Consider the following 19150-nt stretch of genomic DNA (forward strand, 5'->3'; position numbering starts at 1 on the left):
CAATATTATTATTTATATTCAAATAGACCAGAAAAATCCAATTAATTAAAAATAGAATACATATACATATATATATATATATATATATATATATATATATATATATATATATAAACATAAACTATTTTCTTTCAAACATTTTTATTTATAAAGTTTTGTAATGATTTGATGTCATTTAATGACTTTTTATAACATATATTATTATTTTTATTTTAATTTAAACAATTATTTAATTGATTTTATAATAACTCTTTTCCTAAATTAAAAATTATAAATTATTTATCACAACTATCACTACATTCATTTTTCATATTTAAATCAAAGCATTTTATGCATTATTCTAATGCATTTTATAAATAAGCTTTATATTATTACTTTAAATATTAGTTATATGATTCTTCCATAAAAAAAAATTTATTTTTATTTTTTCTTTTAAACAAAATTTTTAAAATAAAAAGATATAAATATATATATATATTTTAAATATAATACACGATTAGTATTTTTAAAAAATATAAATTAAAATAACATATTTATAAATTTTTATTATTATGATTACATTAATAAATAAAATATTTGAAAAAATATATTAATGATGATTTTTATAAAAAAATGGTTTTAATATATTTGAAAAAAAAAAAAATGGTTAAATTAAGAAATTATAAATTTACAATTAAGTTTTATATTTATTTTCTATATTTTAAAATAAAGTAAATATATTTTTTTTTTAAAATTATATTTATTTTTTTAAATTATTTATAATAATTTTATATTATTATTATTTATTTATTCTTTATTAAAAATTGTATTTATTTAAATACTTATTAAAAAATAAATAATTTTTCAACAATATTTTTATTTTAAAAAAATTCAAAAAAGAAATTTTTACATATTATATTTTTTTTTTTTTAAGTAAATGTAATAATAAAATTAAGGCACAAATAATAATCAAGTAAATAAGAATTTATGTTAAGGACAAATTCTTCATGAAAAGAAAAAAAATAAGAACAATTAATGGATAATTAAAAATTCTTATGAAATTTAAACTAAATTAGGTAAAGGAGGATTTGCCAAAGTATATTTAGGAAAAGATACTTAAACAAATGAAAAATATGCAATTAAAGTAGTGGAAAAATAGTCTCTTATAAAAGATTCTTTCAAAGAAAAAGTTTTTATAAATAAAAATAAAAAATATTCTTTTTTAAATAAAAATATTTCTTATTTTTTTAAAATATAGCTAAAACAAGAAATTAATTTCCAAAAAATTCTAAATCATGAAAATATTGTAAAATATCATACATCGTTCGAAGATTAACAATCAGTTTATATAGTTTTGGAATATTGTAGTAATTAAGTAACATCTTAATTATTTAGTTTAAATAAAAAATTAAAAATAATAAAAAGACATTTAAAGAGTTATTAGATAGAAGAAAAAGACTTACTGAAATTGAAGTAAAAAGTCATTTGATTTAAATTATAAAATCACTTTAATATAGTCACTCTAAAGGAATAATACATAGAGAGTATATAAAAAAAAAAATATTAAAAAAATAAATAAATAAAGTTTAAAAATTGCAAATATATTCCTAAACCATAACATGGTAGTAAAATTAGCTGATTTTGGTCTTTCAGCATAAATAGATTTTCCAAATTAAAAAAGAAAGTATTTAAAATTTAAAAATATTGAATAATAATAAAAATAAAAAAAAGAACTGTTTGTGGAACACCAAATTATATAGCTCCTGAAGTATTAAAAAATCTTGGGCATGATCATATGGTTGATAATTGGGCTTTAGGAGTAATAACATATACATTTTTAATAGGAAAACCTCCATTTGAAGAAAAAGAAGTAGAAAATACATTAGCTAATATAAAAGCAAATAGATATTTATTTCCAGTAATATTTTTAAAAATAAAAATAAAAACAAAAATAAGGAAAACATAACTATTACAAACGAAGCTAAAGATTTTATTTAAAAAATACTAGTTTAAAATCCCCAAGAAAGGCTTAATTTAGAAAATATGCTTTCTCATTAATTTCTTTAGAGTATTCTATATTAAATTCCTTAAAATATGCCTAATAGTACTTTAGCATTACCTCCAATGGAAAATTATTTGAAGAAAATATTAAAATATTAAAATCTTAGTTAAGAAAATACAAATAACTATGATAATAAAAAGTGCTTTGATTAAGAAAATTAAGCCGTTATTTTATATTAATACACACATGTAATTGATTATATTGACTGCAATAATAATTTCTAGTTGGCTTTTTATTTAAATAATGGAAATGCTGGAATAATATTTAAAGAAGGATTTATTGGAATAATAATATTAAATGGGTTTTTTTTTTTTCTTAAAAAAAATAATTAATTATAATTATTACATTATACGAAGTTATACGAATTTATTAAAATATAAAATTAATAAATTATTAGAAATTAATATAAAGTTGATGAAATTCCTGATATTTTATAGAATTATTATTAAACAAATCTTTAAATAAAAGTATATTTCTACAATAAGAATTTGATTATAGTAAATTATTTTAATTAATTAAAAATTTTTATATATATTTTTAAAAAATAGAATTCAACTGAAAACTAAATAAATAATCAAGATGATTAATAAATTTATGTTAAAAAATTCAACAATACATAATAAGCTTCATTTTTTAGGTTTAGTAATAAAGATTTATAAGCAATTTTTTATGATAAGTCTTAAATAATAATATCATAAAGTAAAAAATAAATTTATTATAAAGATAAAAATGGTTAGGAACAAATTTATTGTATTAAATAAAATCAAGAAGTCCCTGCTGAAATTACAAAAAGAGTAAGTTATATTAAAAATAATATAAGTAATAAAGTTAAAAAATTTATTAATACTGCTGCATCTACAAATAATTCTAATTAATCTAATGCATTAACAGATAAAATATTTTTAAGTTAAAAAATATAGTTAACTCCAGTTAAATTATGAAAAATATAAATTAAATTATCTTAAGTTATATATATATATATATATTATTATATTTAAAATATTTTGGAAGAAATTAAATATATAATTCTTCATATTTAGCTAATTTCAACAATTTTTTTTTTTTTCTAAGAAATTATTTAAAATAAATAAATTTACAAATATATTAAATTAAGTGATTAGATATATTAAATAAATTGATTTCATATTATTATTATTTATTTTTGTTTCATCATATAACTGCGCTATTTTTAAAATAAATAGTCGGATTCCATTCATTAATTTTTTATATAATATTTTTATTTTACTCGATTTTAGAAATATTATTAATTTTAGCATTATTAAAAGAATATAAATTTTCATTATTTTTTTTATTAACTTAGCTATTTTATTTCTGATATTAAATTTATTAAAATGATTAAACTCTTTTTTATTCTCTCTAGGATTTTTTAAGGACATAGTAATCATTTTTATCATCACAATCATAATAGAACTTTTCGAATTTTTCTTAAAAGCTTATATTATAAATTAACTTACTTTATTTTTTCTGTTCATTATTTTTAACTTTAAGTTTAATAAAATCAACCATTTAGTTAATATTTTTATCTTTATTTAATTTAGGGGCATATCTTTATACAATTCTATCTTCTAAAAACAAATTGAAATAAATAATATTAAAATTATAAAAAAAAAAAAATCAAATAAATATTAAAAATACATATTTTTTGCCAAGGCATGTTTTTTAGCCAAGAGTGTTTTTTAATATCTTCAATTCCATAATACCCCATTCTATTTTAAGGCTTTATATAATTTATATATTATATTATAATATATTTAAATATTTTCTAATGATATAAAATAAAAAATACTTTTTTCTATATTAATTTATTCATAAAATCAGCTCCAAATGGATCCCAATCTTCAGGTAAATCTTCTTATTTTACTTATATTTTATCCCTCAAAATAGTTCTTATAACATCTTCGTGTGTATAATTTCCTTATATTGCTTTCTATTTTTATTTTTTTATTGACAATGAATAAAATAATATATACGTATATATACATTTCCAGTTGTTATTTCATATAATATAATGCCTAGAGAATAATAATCAGCTTCAAAGCTAGGTTATTATCTTAATAAAACTTCTGGCGCAAGATATTAAGTAATTAAACTTTTAGAAATAAATTCTTATTATTTACTATTTTATTCTTCAAATTCATCATCTGAATCATCTTCTATAAAAGCATGTTCAAAACCTGAAATACAACAATATCCGTATTCATCAAACAATATATTCTCAGCTTTTAAACCTACAATGACTATATTATTTGAATGAATATATTCTAAACCTAAAATAAGACATGCTAATATAAATTCTTTTTATAATAAAAAAATATACTAATTAAATTTTTTGTTACTAATTTATTCTTCACTAAAGGATTGATTTATTTTTTATTAATAAACTAAATCCTTTCCTTTTTAATAATCTTATATTAAATATAAGGATTCGTAATCTTAAAAGGCATAATATAAATTTGAAACAAATTAGTTTTTTAAAATTGTATTTATTTTTAATTCTCTTTATACTTATTTTATGTTCCGGTTATTATAAACACTATATTTTTGTTTTTTTATAAAATAAAATAAAATTACTTTTCTTTATTTAAAACTTTCATTTAATATTGTTATTAGTTTTTATATTTTTCTACTAAATATAAATTGAAAATTTAATTCGATTAATCTTATAAATATTTTATTATTCTAAAATCTGCTCTACTTATGGATTTATCTATATTTTTTTATATTTATAAATAGTTTTTTTATTTTTAATATATATTACGTTAATTAAATGCCTAAAATATCTCTTAAAAATCTTCATTTTAAATTTAATATGATTGTCTTATTCCCATATTATTATTAATAAAAGTATTTTGAATTTAATAATTTTAATAAATTAATTAATATAAATTTTTATAATATATGTTAAAAAGACTTGTAATTTTTAATTTTATATAATAATTTTTTTATTTCAAATATCTTTAAAAAACCTTTTAACCATTTTAAAAATTATAGTTATTTAATAAGGGAATAATACATTTGTTTAACGTTATTTTGAATTAATAAATAAAATATAATTAATATTAATTATAATTTTTATAATCATAACTTTAAATATAATTTAATAATTTTTTTATTTTTATTTTATAAAGAAGAAAATAAAAATATTAAAAAATTTAAAAAAAATTAAATATAAAAAATATATTTAAAAAAAATAAAAAGTTAAAATATTGAAGAATTTATTGATAAAAAAAGTAAAATAATATTTAAATTTAAAAAAAAACATAATATTTATATTTACTCAAGTGTAAAAAAATATATTTTTTTCAAAAAAAATAATAAACATTTACATACAAACAAAAATGATAAATAATAATCTAAATACACTATCATTTACATCTCCCACAAAATTCAAAATAAACTAAGATTTAACAGGGTTTTTAATTAAACAAAAAAAAAAATATATAAAATTTTAAAGTAGTAAAACTTTAGCTACATGTACAAGTGAAAACTTAAGAAGTGACAGTGTAATTTAAGGTAGAAAAATCGAATAAAATTTAACAGAAAATATATAATATCGAAGAATTACCGGCAATACAAGTAAAAACATTAAAATATTATAATATTAAAAAAAAAAAAAAAAGAAAAGTTTCCTTAATCAATAAAAACTGGAGATAAAAAAAACATTCGTTTACACAAAAATATAAGTGATAAAAGCAGCCATTCTTACAATAATAAAAGTGCGAATAATCTTTAAAGCCTTGAAAAGCTAAAAAGCTCTACTTAATTTAACCGAAAAAACCGTATATATACTCAAAATAATACAATAAACAATAATTAATAAATATCCTAAAGTATTTAAAAAGAAACCAAAAAGCACCAAATTTCTTACGAAAAGCCTGTAAGATTAAATATAAATTAGTCATAAGGTCCACAAAAGCAAATTGAAAATTAAAAAATATGCAAAACATAAAGTATAAATAAGTAAATATAATCTATATAATCGCATTCTTTACAGAAAAAGAAGAAAATAATAATAAGTAAATCACAAATAAGTAAAAAAATACATAAAAATACAATTTAAGAACAAGAAATAATGAATATGGAGACATAATATGATTTGCATTAATTATTTAAAAATCATTCTAAAAACTAATAAAAAAAAGATAATAATACTATTAATATGCGAAAAAAATAATAAAATTGTATGAAAAAATAACTAGAAAATAATATCATTAAACAAATGAAGCTCAACAATATTAATTAATATATAAAATAAATAAACTCTGTAAGTTAAAAAAAAAAAACTCAAGAAATCAATAGGAGGTTACCTTGGGGTTCAAATTAAGAAAGGCTTAAAAGTTATGCAATTTCAATTATTGAAAAAATCTAAAAATAAGTTAATAGTTCTTAAAATTTAGACAGAGAAAAAAAAGCGTTTTTATATTTAATACATATATATAAATATATATTATTCAAATAGATTGGATGATAAATAAAGAAAATAATAATTTGGATTAGATGCTTTAAATTAAGAAAGTATTTTATATTAAATAAAAAAAAAATACCATAAGTTAAATAAAAAGGGAATAGAGAAAAATCAAAAGAAAAAGAAAAAGAAAAAATAAGAGGAGACATAGAAATTTAGAAAAGTAAAAAATACGAAAATGTTGAAAAGAAAGTTGAAGTATAAACTTATATTTAGTAAAAAAAAGAAAAACTAGAAAAATAAATTCACGAAAAGAAAATAGATAAATATATATAAGTTCAAAAAAAACAGGAAAATTTAAAATAATTATAATCTCGTTTAAAATCAATAGCTTATCGTTTAAAAAAACATTAAAAAAAGCTCTAAAATACATCTGAATTAAAAATAAAGATAGAAAATCCTACTAATAATAATGGCTCTTTTTTTAACCCAAGTCATAAAAATAATAAAACTGAATAACGTTTTATACCTTAAAATTTTAAAGAAAATTCTTTTAAAAATGATGATTATAGTGGATTATATGATGAATTTAAAAAGTTAATGAGCTAAGCTGCAAAAAGTGAAACCTTTAAAATTATAATTCCAAAAAAAGGAAAAGAAATTTAAAAAAAAAAAGACGAAAATTAAATTATTAAAAAAAAAAATGAAAAAAAATAAAAAAAAAGATACCGAGAAGAAATGTTTTCATAAACAAAATAAAAGTTCTCCTTAATTCAATAAAGATTATAACTTTTAAAAGAAAAAAGTGAAAAAGAAAACTATTAATTAAAATAACAAGAAGTACAAGAAAAACATTAAATAGAAGAAAATAAAGATAACTAAGGAGATGAAGAAATATCTATCCAAATATTAGAAAATTCCGCCATATATATATAAAAAATGTGGCGAGGATATTTTACCCGAAAAGTACTCACTTATTATTTAGAAATGTTAAATGAAGAAGGAAAAGAAGAAAATGAAATTGAAGAAGAAGAAGAAGAAAAATAATAATAATAAGAATTTGACTTTTAAGGGAATAATTTTTAATGCACAAATGAAAAAATAACTCATATTTCAACTATAAAAAGTTCCTTAATTTAAAGTGAAGAATAATAAATGAAAAAAGATGCTGAAAACTGGCTTTAAATAGGAAGTAAAATATGTCTTTTGAAAAATTTAAACAGTGATTAAGAAAAAAATTAATTTTATGAAATTTTAGAAGAACTTTCTGAAAAAAATAAAGATAAATTTATTTAATATATTAATTAGTCTGAAAATAATTTAAATGACAAAAATGACGAAAATGACTTTTTATTATAAATTAAAGGTATTTTTTAAAAAGAAGAAGAATTTTTTTTAAAAAATGAAGAAATTAAAAATGAATTTAACTCAGAAAAAAATTTCTTCTTTTCTTAAAACTCAAATAATAATAATAATAGAGAAAAGTCACACTCTTTAAACTATGATATTTAATCAGAAAAATCTTTCAATGAGAATCTTAAATATAAATTTAATTCCCCATAAACTAAAAAACCTCATAATTTACAACTTGTTGAAAGTAACGAAAAAACAAACACTTTTTCATAAAAGGAAGTCTAAATCAGTTCTTTTTTTTAATAATAACAATAATAATAATAAGAAAGGAAAAAAAACTTATTCCAATAAGAAATATGCACCGAATATTACAAAACAGATGAAAAAAACGTTCTCTAAAATAAAGATTCCTTCCAAGAATTTACCGAAAAAAAAATAAAGCAATTACTTTCAGAAGAAAATATAAATGAAATTTTAAAACTGAGAGAATAAGCCTTATAGATGAGATGTTAATCATAAGTAATTTTTTTTTAAAAAAAAAAAAATGTTTTTTGACCAAAAAAAAGTATAGATAAATGCCATGAATAAAATGTTGACTGAAAATATTGTTTCTCCTAAAACATATAAAAATAAAAAAAATTAACTTGAAGATTGGGTTAAATAACAAGAATTAGAAATTCAAAAAACTAAAAAATTATTATAAAATGGACTTTTAAAGGCCATGTAAAGTATTAAAAGTACCAAAAGAGATATTTTATTAGCTTAAAAATATAAATTAAATCCTTTTAAATTTGACTCTAAAAATTTATCAATATCAGATGATGATTTCCTTTTTAAAAAAAAAGATAATGCGCCACTTTCTGCAAGGTCAGATTCAGATAATTATAGCGATCAATTATCTAATTCTTAAGGATTTAAAGGAATTTTTAAAGACACAGACACATAAACTCCTACAACTAAAAATAATATATAAATTATTGAAAAACTTTAAGTTTTGATGAATAATGAAAAATAACTTCATGTAACCCCTCCTTTTTGTAAAAAAAATGAAACTTTGATTGGAGATAATAATAAATAAATTTCACCTATTCTAATAGATAATAATATTAATGATAATAATAATAATTTAGAAATCAATAATTAAAATAATAATAAAGATTATGAAAATAATAATAAACAAAATTAATAAAAAGATGAAAATAATAAAATTGCACATTTACATTAAAAACCAGAGTTTTTAGTAAATTAATGGTTTTCTTTTATTTTATTTATAATAAAAATATAAAGGAAAAAAATGAAATAATATAAGAAATTCATAATAAATGCAAAACTTTAGAACAAATCGAATCTAGAATTAAAGAATAACATGAAATAAATCATTTTTTTGATAAATCAGATACTTATGGAATATCAACAAATTTATTTACTATAATATAATATATAAAAAAGCTATATGATTATATAGCAAGTAAAATTTATTATTATTTTATTTTATTTTTAGCATAAAATAAAAAAAAAAGAAAATTATAAATAAATATTCATAAATAATTTAAATAATCCGTTTGGGTTTGCTCCATATAAAAGATTAAAACTAATACATGGATATGATTCCTTTATTGAAAATTCAACTTTAGATGAGAACGAAGATTATATAACTCTTCCTTTTGTTTTAAGTGAAGATTTATTTATTGAATTCGAACAAAATATTATAGTAAAATAAATATATAAATATGTATGTTTTTTTTAAAAAAAATAAAATAAGGGAAACGGAGAATCAGAAAAAGAATAAATAGTAAAAGAATTTGAACATATTCATAATAAAGCCATTTTTGATACTTTCAATGAAGCTCTTAATATTTTTAGACCTTTTTATACTTTAGGAGGTTAACCTTATTTATGGTCTACCTCTGAAAAAAATCTATTATTTAAAAAAATAAATGAAAATGATCTCTTCTAAATTATTGATAAATCAAATTGTAAAGTTATTGAATGGTCCACTTCTCTTTGTGGTCTTATTAATGAAGAAGAAATTTCCAGAAATATTCCTCATTAAGATGAAAATGGTAAGCCACCTTCTTTACATGTTTTATTAGAAAATATTACTTCATCAAATGAGTATTTGGCATAAGTTAGGGAGGAAAAGCTATCTAAAATGCTATTAACAGAGGTTTTTTTTGATTTTTAATTGTTAACATTTTTTTTTTTTTTAGATTTTTGAAAATGAATATAGATGGTAACTTTATGAAGATGAAAAAGCTGAAGTTACTATGGAATTGTCAGATTTGGTTTTTGAAGAGATAATTGAAAATATTATTTATGAATTATAAAATACCTTATGAAATCAATATCATTTTTTCCATTTTTTTTGATTTTTATTAAATATATATAACTTTTTTTTTTTATAAAAATGTATTTTATTATTTTGTTTTTTATTTAAAATTCATATTTTAATCTAAAAAAATGTAATTTGCAATTTATTTATCAAAACAAAGCATAATATAATATTTGTATTAATAAAATAATTTATATATCTATTATTTCTATTAAATAAAAAATAAAAGAAAAATAATTAAATTATTTACAAAATAAAATATAACAAAATATAAAGTTAATGAAAATATTTGCTCAATTTGCTAATTAAAAATAAGAAAAATTGTTAATGTTTTAAATATTTAATGCATAAAACTTTCCATTATAATAAAACATATAAAAAATACAATTAATATATTCATTATACAAATTTATTACTTAAACTGAACAAAAAACTTTTTAGATATTCCTAATATCATTAATAACATTGATTTACATATATTTAATTAGTAAATCACGAAAATTATTATTTATAGGTTTATTTACACAATCATTACTTTTGTAAATAATAATGGATACCTAAATAAAGACAACAGAATTATTTTTTAATGTTTAGACTCTCCATTTAAGTATTATATTAATGCTAAATGATCTATAATATTTGTTTTTAATATCTGTATAATCATTTATATTTTATTATTAAAGGGAAATTTAAAATAAAATGGATTTTTTTTTTGAAATATTAATAACTTTTACACTATATAAAGCAATAAATATATATTTAAGAAATATTTGGATATAACAAAATAAATAAATACAATAACAAAAAAATTCAGAAAATATAATAGAAAACAGTCTTTCGAATATATTTATAATGGATACTAGATTAAAAATATTATATATGAATAAATAAGCATAGAAAATATGGTAAAAAACTATATAAAACGAAAACCAATAAGCATAAAACATTATAGAAATTATAGAAAATAAATAATTTTTAGAAGAAAAAATAGGCGAATTTTTAAATAATGAGGATTCTTTTATTTCAAAAAAATAAAAACCAAAAAAGAATTTAAAAATGAACCTTTTTTTAAAAAACAATGTTTTATATAATCTTAGAATATAAGAAATAATATATAAAGGAAACAAATGCTTCCAAGTACATTTAATAAAGAAATCACATACATAAAGAATTCTTTCAATAAATGAGTTTTTTGCATCTAAATTAGTTAAAAAGTTCACCGAAAATATTTCACTTTTGGAAAAAGATTACCATAAATGGAATAATATGGTTTCTTTAAATATCATAAAAAATAATGATTTGGCTGATTTTTCATTTTCTCTTAATTAATTACATCATTCATTTAATTAAATAAATATGCTTTCTTTTGTTAATTAATAGTTCTTGCTTAATCAATAATTTGTTTGGGAAAAATTCGATATAAGAAATACTATTGTACACATAGTTGAAGTTGTTCTTGTTAAAAAAAGTCATCTTTTGTAAAATTTGGAAGTTATTTTTGAACATTCGTTTCCTTAAGGACAAGTTATGGGAGATTATGTACATTTTCATAGTCTTTTTATGCATTTATTAGAACTTATTTTCATAGAAGACTAAGAAAAAAGAAAGAATTCATCAGAACAAAAAAGAGAAGTAAGGATAGACTGCAAATTAAAAGAAATAAGTAAAAATGATGGAAATTATGTTCTTTTATTTGATTTTATATTCAAATGTGAAGAAAACTAAGAAATTATTTTATAAAAAGCCATAAGAAAAAGTAAAAATATAAAATATTTTATTGAGCCAAAAAAGTTTTTGAAAAAAAAATACGGTGAAATTCTCGTTGATTTTTTCATTGTTTAAAAGCTTGAAGGAAATATTGATTTTTTCTCTTATTAAGATACTTAAGATAAAAAAATTATTTCTATTGAATTAAATTTTAAAACTATTCAAATGCTTAATTTAACTCCTTCTAATACTACATAAAAATTAAATTATTTGGATTCTTCTAATCGCATTTAAAATTAAATTTTATTGAATCTAACGTTTTTAAGAGAAAATCTTAATAATAAAAATATGTTTATATTTATTTTTTTATTATTATTTTTATATATATTTTTATATTTATAAAAGATTTTAATGGAAATTTTAAGAAGAAAATAAATGTACTAAAAAATAATACAAAAATACTTTGAAATAAAGCTCTATAATACCTTAACCGAAAAATATTAACAAATAAAAAATTATTGAATAATCTTCTTAAAAAATCAGAAAAAAAAATTCTATTCATTTATCTAGTTAGTAATCACTTAAAGGCGAATAGATTTTACAAGAACTAAAAAACTATAATTCAATTTAAAGCGAGATTATTTAATTAAATAATTAGTAAAATCACAAAAAAACTAAAAGTGAGAAATTAATAATTTATAACTAATAAAACTATTAAAAAAAGGAAAATAAAACTTAGGAAAATATCAAAAGTATTTCATGTTCTAGGTAGAAAATAAAAACTTCCCAAAAAGAAATTCTTTTAAACAAAAATTAAAAAAAAAAATAACTTGATTGTATCATTAAAATTTTTGGATAATAAAACATTAAAAATATTGTTTCCGAATCAATAAATAATTTAAAAAAATCTTTTTTATAAGAAAGTTAAATAATACTTAAATAAATATTAAAGTAATCCGTTATTTTTAAAGACCAATAAGTAAAAAAAAAATCTAACAAAAAACATAATTTTAATATAGATTGACATAAAAGAAATTATATAAAAAAAAAAAAGCTAAAAATCTTCTTACTAACTAAGTGATTCAGAACCAAACTAAAATAAAATTTTACCTAAGTTATTTTAAAGACGTTAAATTAGAAATTTAACTTTTTTAGATTAGTTTACTCCTAGTTTAAGGCAATAGAAAAAAATCTAAAAAAAAAGTGAAATGAAATCTCCTTCAAAATTAAGCTTAAATGTAGAAAGTTGTGGCAACAATATTATTGAAATGTCATCAAATTTAGAAAAATATAAAAAAAGTTTTTTTGGGAATTTAAGTCCTTTTTTAGGTGAAAAAACCTAAAGCCTAAGTAGCTTAAATAATGAAGAAATTAATATTTAAAGAAGTAAATAAAATTTAGATTTTACAACATAAATTGAACACATATAATTAATTCCTATAAATAATATTAATAGTAATGATAATAATGTTATAAATAGTACAGAAAAAAATAAAAACTCATCTATATCTGAAATTATAAAAAGTAAATATTTTTCGAAACAAATTAATATTTCAAGAGCTACGACTTAAAAAATAAAATGGTTAGCAGATGAAGTTTGGAGAAAATAGGTTTTTTCTTTTTATTTTTTTTATTTATTAAAAATTAAAAAAATAATAATAAGGTCTATACAACTTCTAATACTATTTTAGCTTATACTGAAAATTATAGAATAATTTCAGATTTAAAACAAACATGTTCTTAAGGAAAGTAATATAATGATTGTATATTTGTAAGAAATAGTATAGATTTGATAAATTAATATAAAAGATTATAAGAAAATTGCCATCTGTTTAAATTGATTCTTATAGATTGCTAACCTGAAGATTAAGAATGGTCTAATGATGTTTTTACTGCTACTAATTTAATTAGAAAATGGGAAGAGAAAAATTCAGTTCCAAAAACATTTTTAATTGGAGTATTTTTAATTTTATTAATTTAAATGTTTAATCTTATATTTATTTATTAAAAAAGATTTATAATTCACAAAATTAATAAAGTTATATAACTTAATATGATATTATTGATATGTGGATCTGTAAAGATTAAAACTTATAAAATGTACTATAATTAATTGACAATAATTGAAATTTAAAAATATTTTATTATAATATGTCAATATAAAAATTAAGTTTATAAATTTTATTAAAATATACTATATTTAGTATATATTTATTAAAAATTTCAATATTTTGTTTATAAATTATCTTTTTTTAATTTCATGTTTTTTATAATTGATAATAAAATACAAAAATGAATTAGTCATAAAAAATAAGAAAAAAACTTTTGCAAGTTCTTGGTATAATGAAATTTGAAAAAAAAGCAAACATATTCATAAAAAAAATTAAAAATTAAAGCAAAAATGTTAGAAATCGAGTTATAAGGATATTTAGATAAAGTAAACTTAAATGTATAAAATATCCAAAAATTAAAAGCTTTAATATCTCCGTATAATTATATAATTTAAATTTTATAAAACATTCAAATAAATTATAAAAAAATTGCATTTATTAAGGCATACAGGCCTTAAATATTGTGGAGCAGTACAAGCATATAGCTATAAATATATAAACCCTTAAAATATTTAAAGAATATTTTTACTCGGACCTTCACATCGAATATTTATATAAGGATGTGGATTAAGTTCCATGGATTTTTTCGAAACCCCGTTCGGAAATATAGAAATAGATGTAGAAAGTAATAAAATAAATAAATAAATAAGATGAAATTATTAATAATATATAAATAATAGTAGTTATAAATGAACTTTATAAAAACTAAAAAGATTATTTCGTAAAACTTGATTAAGAAACTGAATAAAATGAACATAGTTTAGAATTATAATTACCAATGTTAAAAAAATAAATGGGAGAGTAAAATACTTAAATAAATAAAAAATAAAATTTTGTTAAATAAAATTAAGTAAATAATTCATATTAATACCTATTATGGTAGGATAAACTAATTAAGAATTAGATGTTTAATACGGGAAAATATTTAGTAAATATTTTGATGACGATAGTACTTTGTTTATTATTTCAAGTGATTTTTGTCACTGGGGATAAATGTATATTTTATTTTTTTAATATCAAATTATTATTCTATCTTATTACGTTTTTTAGATTTAAATATAACTATTTTGATTCATCTAAAGGCTAAGTATTTTAATCGATTGAAAACTTAGATAAGAAGGAATGAATATAATTGAATCATAAAACTCAATGTATAATATATAGTTAATAAATACATTTATATTATAATAAAAAAAAGAGAATTCCAAAATTATTTAAACTCAACTAAAAATACAATATGTGGAAGAAGAGGAATAAATATTTTACTAAATGTAAAAAAATATTAAAAAAATATATATAGAACAACATAAAAGATAATTTAGAACAGTAAATATACGAACTAATTGAAAACTTAATTTATTTATTATGCGTAAAGTAAAAAAGTCACTGATATGAAAGATAGTTCTGTAAGTTATGAAGCAAGTATAACGTATGTATGAATAAATTTAATTTCAATAAATTAATATAAAATATAATCAATAATAACATAAACATTTTTAGAAATAATATATAATAATAATCCGAAAAAAAAAATAGAACAATTAAAAAATCTAAATAAATATTGAAATAGCAATATATAATTATATATATATATTAAAAAATTAAATATGCGAAAACGAAATATTTTTTTTTAAATAAAAAGCAAAAAAAAAATACTTTCATTAAAAAAATAAAAAAGAATATAGAAAAAAAAACTAAGCCTCTTTATTTTCAATAATCTTTCAAATCCCAAATTTTAATACTAGTATCCACACTACAACTAGCCAAAAACAAATACTTAGGATTAAACTAAACACAGCAAATAAAATGTCCGTGCGCCTCATTAAATTTTCTTATGGGTCTAAATTTCTCCAAATCCCAAACTCTAATACTTTTATCATCCGAAGCAGAATAAATATATTTATTACTAGAATGAAGACTTAATTACCTTACCCAATTGTCATGTCCAATCAAAGTATTAATTAATTACCCATTATTGCAATTCCAAACTTTTATCGTTTTATCTCTCGAACCTGAAATTACTACTTAAATCTTCTCTTTTTCTCCTAAAATTCCGAAAACTACACATTCTACAACATGCTCATGTCCTCTCAAAATCTATTAAGGTACAGAGTTTTCTACATTCCATAACATTACAGTTTAATCCGAAGAACCAGAGGCTAATAAGTTGCCTGTAGAATTAACTTAAATACATTTCACCCATTCATCGTGTCCTTCGTATGTCCTTTTGCAATATCCAGAGGCTATTTCCCATAATTTAATCGTCTTGTCTCTAGAAGCACTGATTAGGAAATCCCCACTGGGCATAAATTTAACATCAGAAACATTATGTTCATGTCCATAAAGTGTCCTAATGCAAATAAACTAGTTCAAATCCCAAATACGGATAGTTAAGTCGCTGGAAGAAGAGGCTAAATATTTACCCTAATTATCATAACAAACAGAATTGACTGTTCCCATATGTCCTTTTAATGTTTTTTCAATTTACCCGCTTTCAAAGTCCCATAAACGTATAGACCCATCCTCTGAACATGAAGCTAATTAATTATATATAGGGTGAAAGCATACTTAGGTAACTGAAGATCTATGTCCTTGTAAAATATGCTTTGCGGGTTCTTTTGGTATATATGAGTCTTCAGTTATTATACAATTTTGAATGTTTGTTTATGTGTTTCCTTATTATTAAAATTTTAAAAATTTCTGCTTTAGTTAGTTGTTTTCTTCTGTTAAACGAGTATTTTCTTATTCAAGTTCTAATACTTTTTTTTATAATCGGATTATGCTCATCCATTTTTTTTCTAATATATCTTTGGTTTGTTAATTTTGCTTTAAATCTTCTAATTGTTATTTGTTTATATTAGTTTCTTATTCAAATATATTTAATGATTAAGTATAATTGTTCTTTTGTAAATATTCTGCTATGGCAATATTAAGATCTTCTTTTTGTTTTACAGTTAATACCATTTTTATTAGTTTTTTTTTTTCTTTAAATTTTTTATTTTTAATATATTTTTTTAATAAAAAATTTTTTCTTTTCCTTTTTTCATCAAATTAATTATACTTTTACTGTTGATAATATTTTTATTTAAGTTTTTTTTCTTTCTATTATTATTTTATTTATTATACATATATTTATAAATTTATATTTAAAATTTGATTTTCATTAAATAGACTTATAATATATAAATATATAAATATATAAATATATATTTATAATAATATATAAATTTTTTTTATTATGATATATATAATTAATTATATTTTTAAAAATATTTATATATATAAATAATAAAAATTTGTGTATATTTTTTATTTTATTTATTAATATTTAAATTTTTTTAATATTTATAATAATATTTTATTATTATTATAAAAATTTTAACATATATATATAAAATTTAAAATAATTTTTTTTATTTTATTTTTTTATATATATTATCATTATATATATTTAATAAATATTATATATTTATTTTTATTTTATATTTTTTTTATATAATTTTTAATATACTAATGCATTTAGTATAATATTTTTAATAACTATATTATATTTATTCGTTCAGTATTATTAATATTTTATATTAAATTTTTTATATTTTAATTAATTTTTTTTAATTTATAAACTAATATTTTATTCTTATTATTAAATTATGAAGTATTATATATTAAATTTTATTATTTAATATAATTGCCTATTTTTGTTATTTTTTAAGTATTTTAAATGAAAATCCTTTTTAAATATTTAAAACTAATGAACGTAATCTATATTTAAATATAATAAATTTTAAATATAAATTTAATGTTTTACAAAAATGATAATTTTTTTTATAACACTAACTTCATATAAATAATTATAATAATAAAAAATTTATATATATTTATAAAATTTATATATTATTCTTCATATTATTTTTTATAAATACTTGATATGGCTATATTTTTAATTATATATATATATATATTTAAATTATTAAAATCTTTTCAATTTAATAAAATATAGTAATAAAAAATTATATAATTTAATGTTTAAATATTTTAATTTCATAAAAATTATTACAATAAATTATAATAAAATAAAAAAAAATATATTTAAAAATAAATATCCATTAAATATCTTTTATAGAAATTAAATATAATATATATTTTAACATTAAAAAAAATCACTTTTTTTATATATTGATAAAATTTATATATTTTATATTTAATTTATATAATTAAAATTATTTATTAATTTTTTAATCTTATTATTATTATATAAATTATTTTATAGATAATAATAAAATTATTAATAATTTTAAAATGAAGATTTAATAAAAGAATTAACTAAAATATCAAATAAAAAATAAAATATACTTTTTTTTTATAATAAAAGTTCTATATTTTTTCTGTTATAGAATTGAAAATATTTATATTAATTATATATATTAAAAAAAAAAAAAACAATTATTTTTTAAAATAAAATATCAAAAAAAACTAAATGAAAAAATTTTTATTAATAGCAATATTATATGTAGTAACTGCTTTAGCTACTGTTTCGAACAAAGAAGCTTTTGATTGCATACAATCATTAAAACTACCTACAGAACTTGAATTCCCTTTTTCTTACGGAGTTGCTTGTAACAAATTTCACAATGGTTTAGTCAACTAAGATACTTTAGATTAACCTGCTTCTGATGAAAATTGGTAAGCATGCAAAAAAGGTTTGATTGATCACTTTACTGATGATGAAGCGAAATAATTTTTCGCATAAGTAGATAATTGCTTAAACAATGGTAAACCTTCAGTATTGTATTTTATTGAATAATAATTGATGAAAAGAAAATGAAAAAAATAAATATATTAATAAATAAATATTAAATATCAATAAATATATATTATATAAATGAATATTCTTAAAAAAATATTTTTATTAATATATATTTTCATTTAAATTAATATTTAATATAATGAAAATATGAAAATATATTTTTATATATAATTATAAGATAAAAAAATTAATTTTTGAAAATTTATATAAAATTAATTGTTAAAAAATAATTCTAACTGTTGTTTAATAATTATAAAATAATTTTAATAGATATAAAAGATATAACAAATATTATTAAATAATATATAAATAAAAATAATATATATATATATATATATATAAATATATATATATATATATATATTAAATATCT

General features: G+C 17.2%; 7 protein-coding genes across 7 annotated transcripts, besides 18 other annotated features; 5 read left to right on the top strand and 2 right to left on the bottom strand. All coding sequences in view use genetic code 6, as the record gives it.

Annotated features, from left to right (window-relative positions):
• Nucleotides 1-60: 60 nt before the first annotated feature.
• Nucleotides 61-113: a microsatellite.
• A 598-nt stretch (nucleotides 114-711) lies between these two features.
• Nucleotides 712-756: a microsatellite.
• A 426-nt stretch (nucleotides 757-1182) lies between these two features.
• Nucleotides 1183-1225: a microsatellite.
• Nucleotides 1226-1527: 302 nt separating this feature from the next.
• Nucleotides 1528-1572: a microsatellite.
• A 26-nt stretch (nucleotides 1573-1598) lies between these two features.
• On the top strand, nucleotides 1599-2982 carry IMG5_164540 (protein kinase domain protein; the record flags this gene model as incomplete). Its single annotated transcript, XM_004030229.1, has 5 exons — nucleotides 1599-1663; nucleotides 1711-1849; nucleotides 2590-2683; nucleotides 2765-2835; nucleotides 2962-2982. 5 exons carry the CDS (start codon nucleotides 1599-1601, stop codon nucleotides 2980-2982), a joined length of 390 nt encoding a protein of 129 aa, XP_004030277.1.
• A 105-nt stretch (nucleotides 2983-3087) lies between these two features.
• On the bottom strand, nucleotides 3088-4890 carry IMG5_164550 (protein kinase domain protein; the record flags this gene model as incomplete). The annotated part of the gene is made up of 5 exons (XM_004030230.1): nucleotides 3088-3107; nucleotides 3698-3779; nucleotides 3849-3989; nucleotides 4043-4356; nucleotides 4821-4890. 5 exons carry the CDS (start codon nucleotides 4888-4890, stop codon nucleotides 3088-3090), a joined length of 627 nt encoding a protein of 208 aa, XP_004030278.1.
• Nucleotides 3141-3182: a microsatellite.
• Nucleotides 3141-3193: a microsatellite.
• Nucleotides 4891-5193: 303 nt separating the features above from the next.
• Nucleotides 5194-5269: a microsatellite.
• Nucleotides 5270-7111: 1842 nt separating this feature from the next.
• Nucleotides 7112-7191: a microsatellite.
• Nucleotides 7192-7836: 645 nt separating this feature from the next.
• Nucleotides 7837-7877: a microsatellite.
• Nucleotides 7878-8911: 1034 nt separating this feature from the next.
• Nucleotides 8912-8975: a microsatellite.
• A 298-nt stretch (nucleotides 8976-9273) lies between these two features.
• On the top strand, nucleotides 9274-10159 carry IMG5_164560 (IQ calmodulin-binding motif family protein, putative; the record flags this gene model as incomplete). Its single annotated transcript, XM_004030231.1, has 2 exons — nucleotides 9274-9987; nucleotides 10031-10159. 2 exons carry the CDS (start codon nucleotides 9274-9276, stop codon nucleotides 10157-10159), a joined length of 843 nt encoding a protein of 280 aa, XP_004030279.1.
• A 1336-nt stretch (nucleotides 10160-11495) lies between these two features.
• Nucleotides 11496-13018, top strand: IMG5_164570 (hypothetical protein). The gene is made up of 2 exons (XM_004030232.1): nucleotides 11496-12209; nucleotides 12265-13018. Exons 1-2 carry the CDS (start codon nucleotides 11509-11511, stop codon nucleotides 12881-12883), a joined length of 1320 nt encoding a protein of 439 aa, XP_004030280.1. The 5' UTR covers nucleotides 11496-11508; the 3' UTR covers nucleotides 12884-13018.
• Nucleotides 12206-12255: a microsatellite.
• Nucleotides 13019-14260: 1242 nt separating the features above from the next.
• On the top strand, nucleotides 14261-15360 carry IMG5_164580 (mediator of cell motility 1, putative; the record flags this gene model as incomplete). The annotated part of the gene is made up of 6 exons (XM_004030233.1): nucleotides 14261-14346; nucleotides 14414-14595; nucleotides 14654-14771; nucleotides 14822-14965; nucleotides 15169-15241; nucleotides 15271-15360. The coding sequence occupies 6 exons, from the start codon at nucleotides 14261-14263 to the stop codon at nucleotides 15358-15360; spliced, it is 693 nt and encodes a 230-aa protein (XP_004030281.1).
• A 320-nt stretch (nucleotides 15361-15680) lies between these two features.
• On the bottom strand, nucleotides 15681-16430 carry IMG5_164590 (platelet-activating factor isoform alpha subunit 45kda, putative; the record flags this gene model as incomplete). Its single annotated transcript, XM_004030234.1, has 1 exon — nucleotides 15681-16430. The coding sequence occupies one exon, from the start codon at nucleotides 16428-16430 to the stop codon at nucleotides 15681-15683; it is 750 nt and encodes a 249-aa protein (XP_004030282.1).
• A 717-nt stretch (nucleotides 16431-17147) lies between these two features.
• Nucleotides 17148-17198: a microsatellite.
• Nucleotides 17199-17281: 83 nt separating this feature from the next.
• Nucleotides 17282-17351: a microsatellite.
• A 78-nt stretch (nucleotides 17352-17429) lies between these two features.
• Nucleotides 17430-17474: a microsatellite.
• A 67-nt stretch (nucleotides 17475-17541) lies between these two features.
• Nucleotides 17542-17591: a microsatellite.
• Nucleotides 17592-17822: 231 nt separating this feature from the next.
• Nucleotides 17823-17864: a microsatellite.
• A 583-nt stretch (nucleotides 17865-18447) lies between these two features.
• On the top strand, nucleotides 18448-18795 carry IMG5_164600 (hypothetical protein; the record flags this gene model as incomplete). The annotated part of the gene is made up of 1 exon (XM_004030235.1): nucleotides 18448-18795. One exon carries the CDS (start codon nucleotides 18448-18450, stop codon nucleotides 18793-18795), a length of 348 nt encoding a protein of 115 aa, XP_004030283.1.
• Nucleotides 18796-18806: 11 nt separating this feature from the next.
• Nucleotides 18807-18847: a microsatellite.
• A 248-nt stretch (nucleotides 18848-19095) lies between these two features.
• Nucleotides 19096-19141: a microsatellite.
• Nucleotides 19142-19150: the final 9 nt, after the last annotated feature.

The sequence above is a fragment of the Ichthyophthirius multifiliis genome (assembly GCF_000220395.1).
Source record: "Ichthyophthirius multifiliis unplaced genomic scaffold scaff_1120509251232, whole genome shotgun sequence".
Classification (NCBI taxonomy): Eukaryota; Ciliophora; class Oligohymenophorea; order Hymenostomatida; genus Ichthyophthirius; species Ichthyophthirius multifiliis.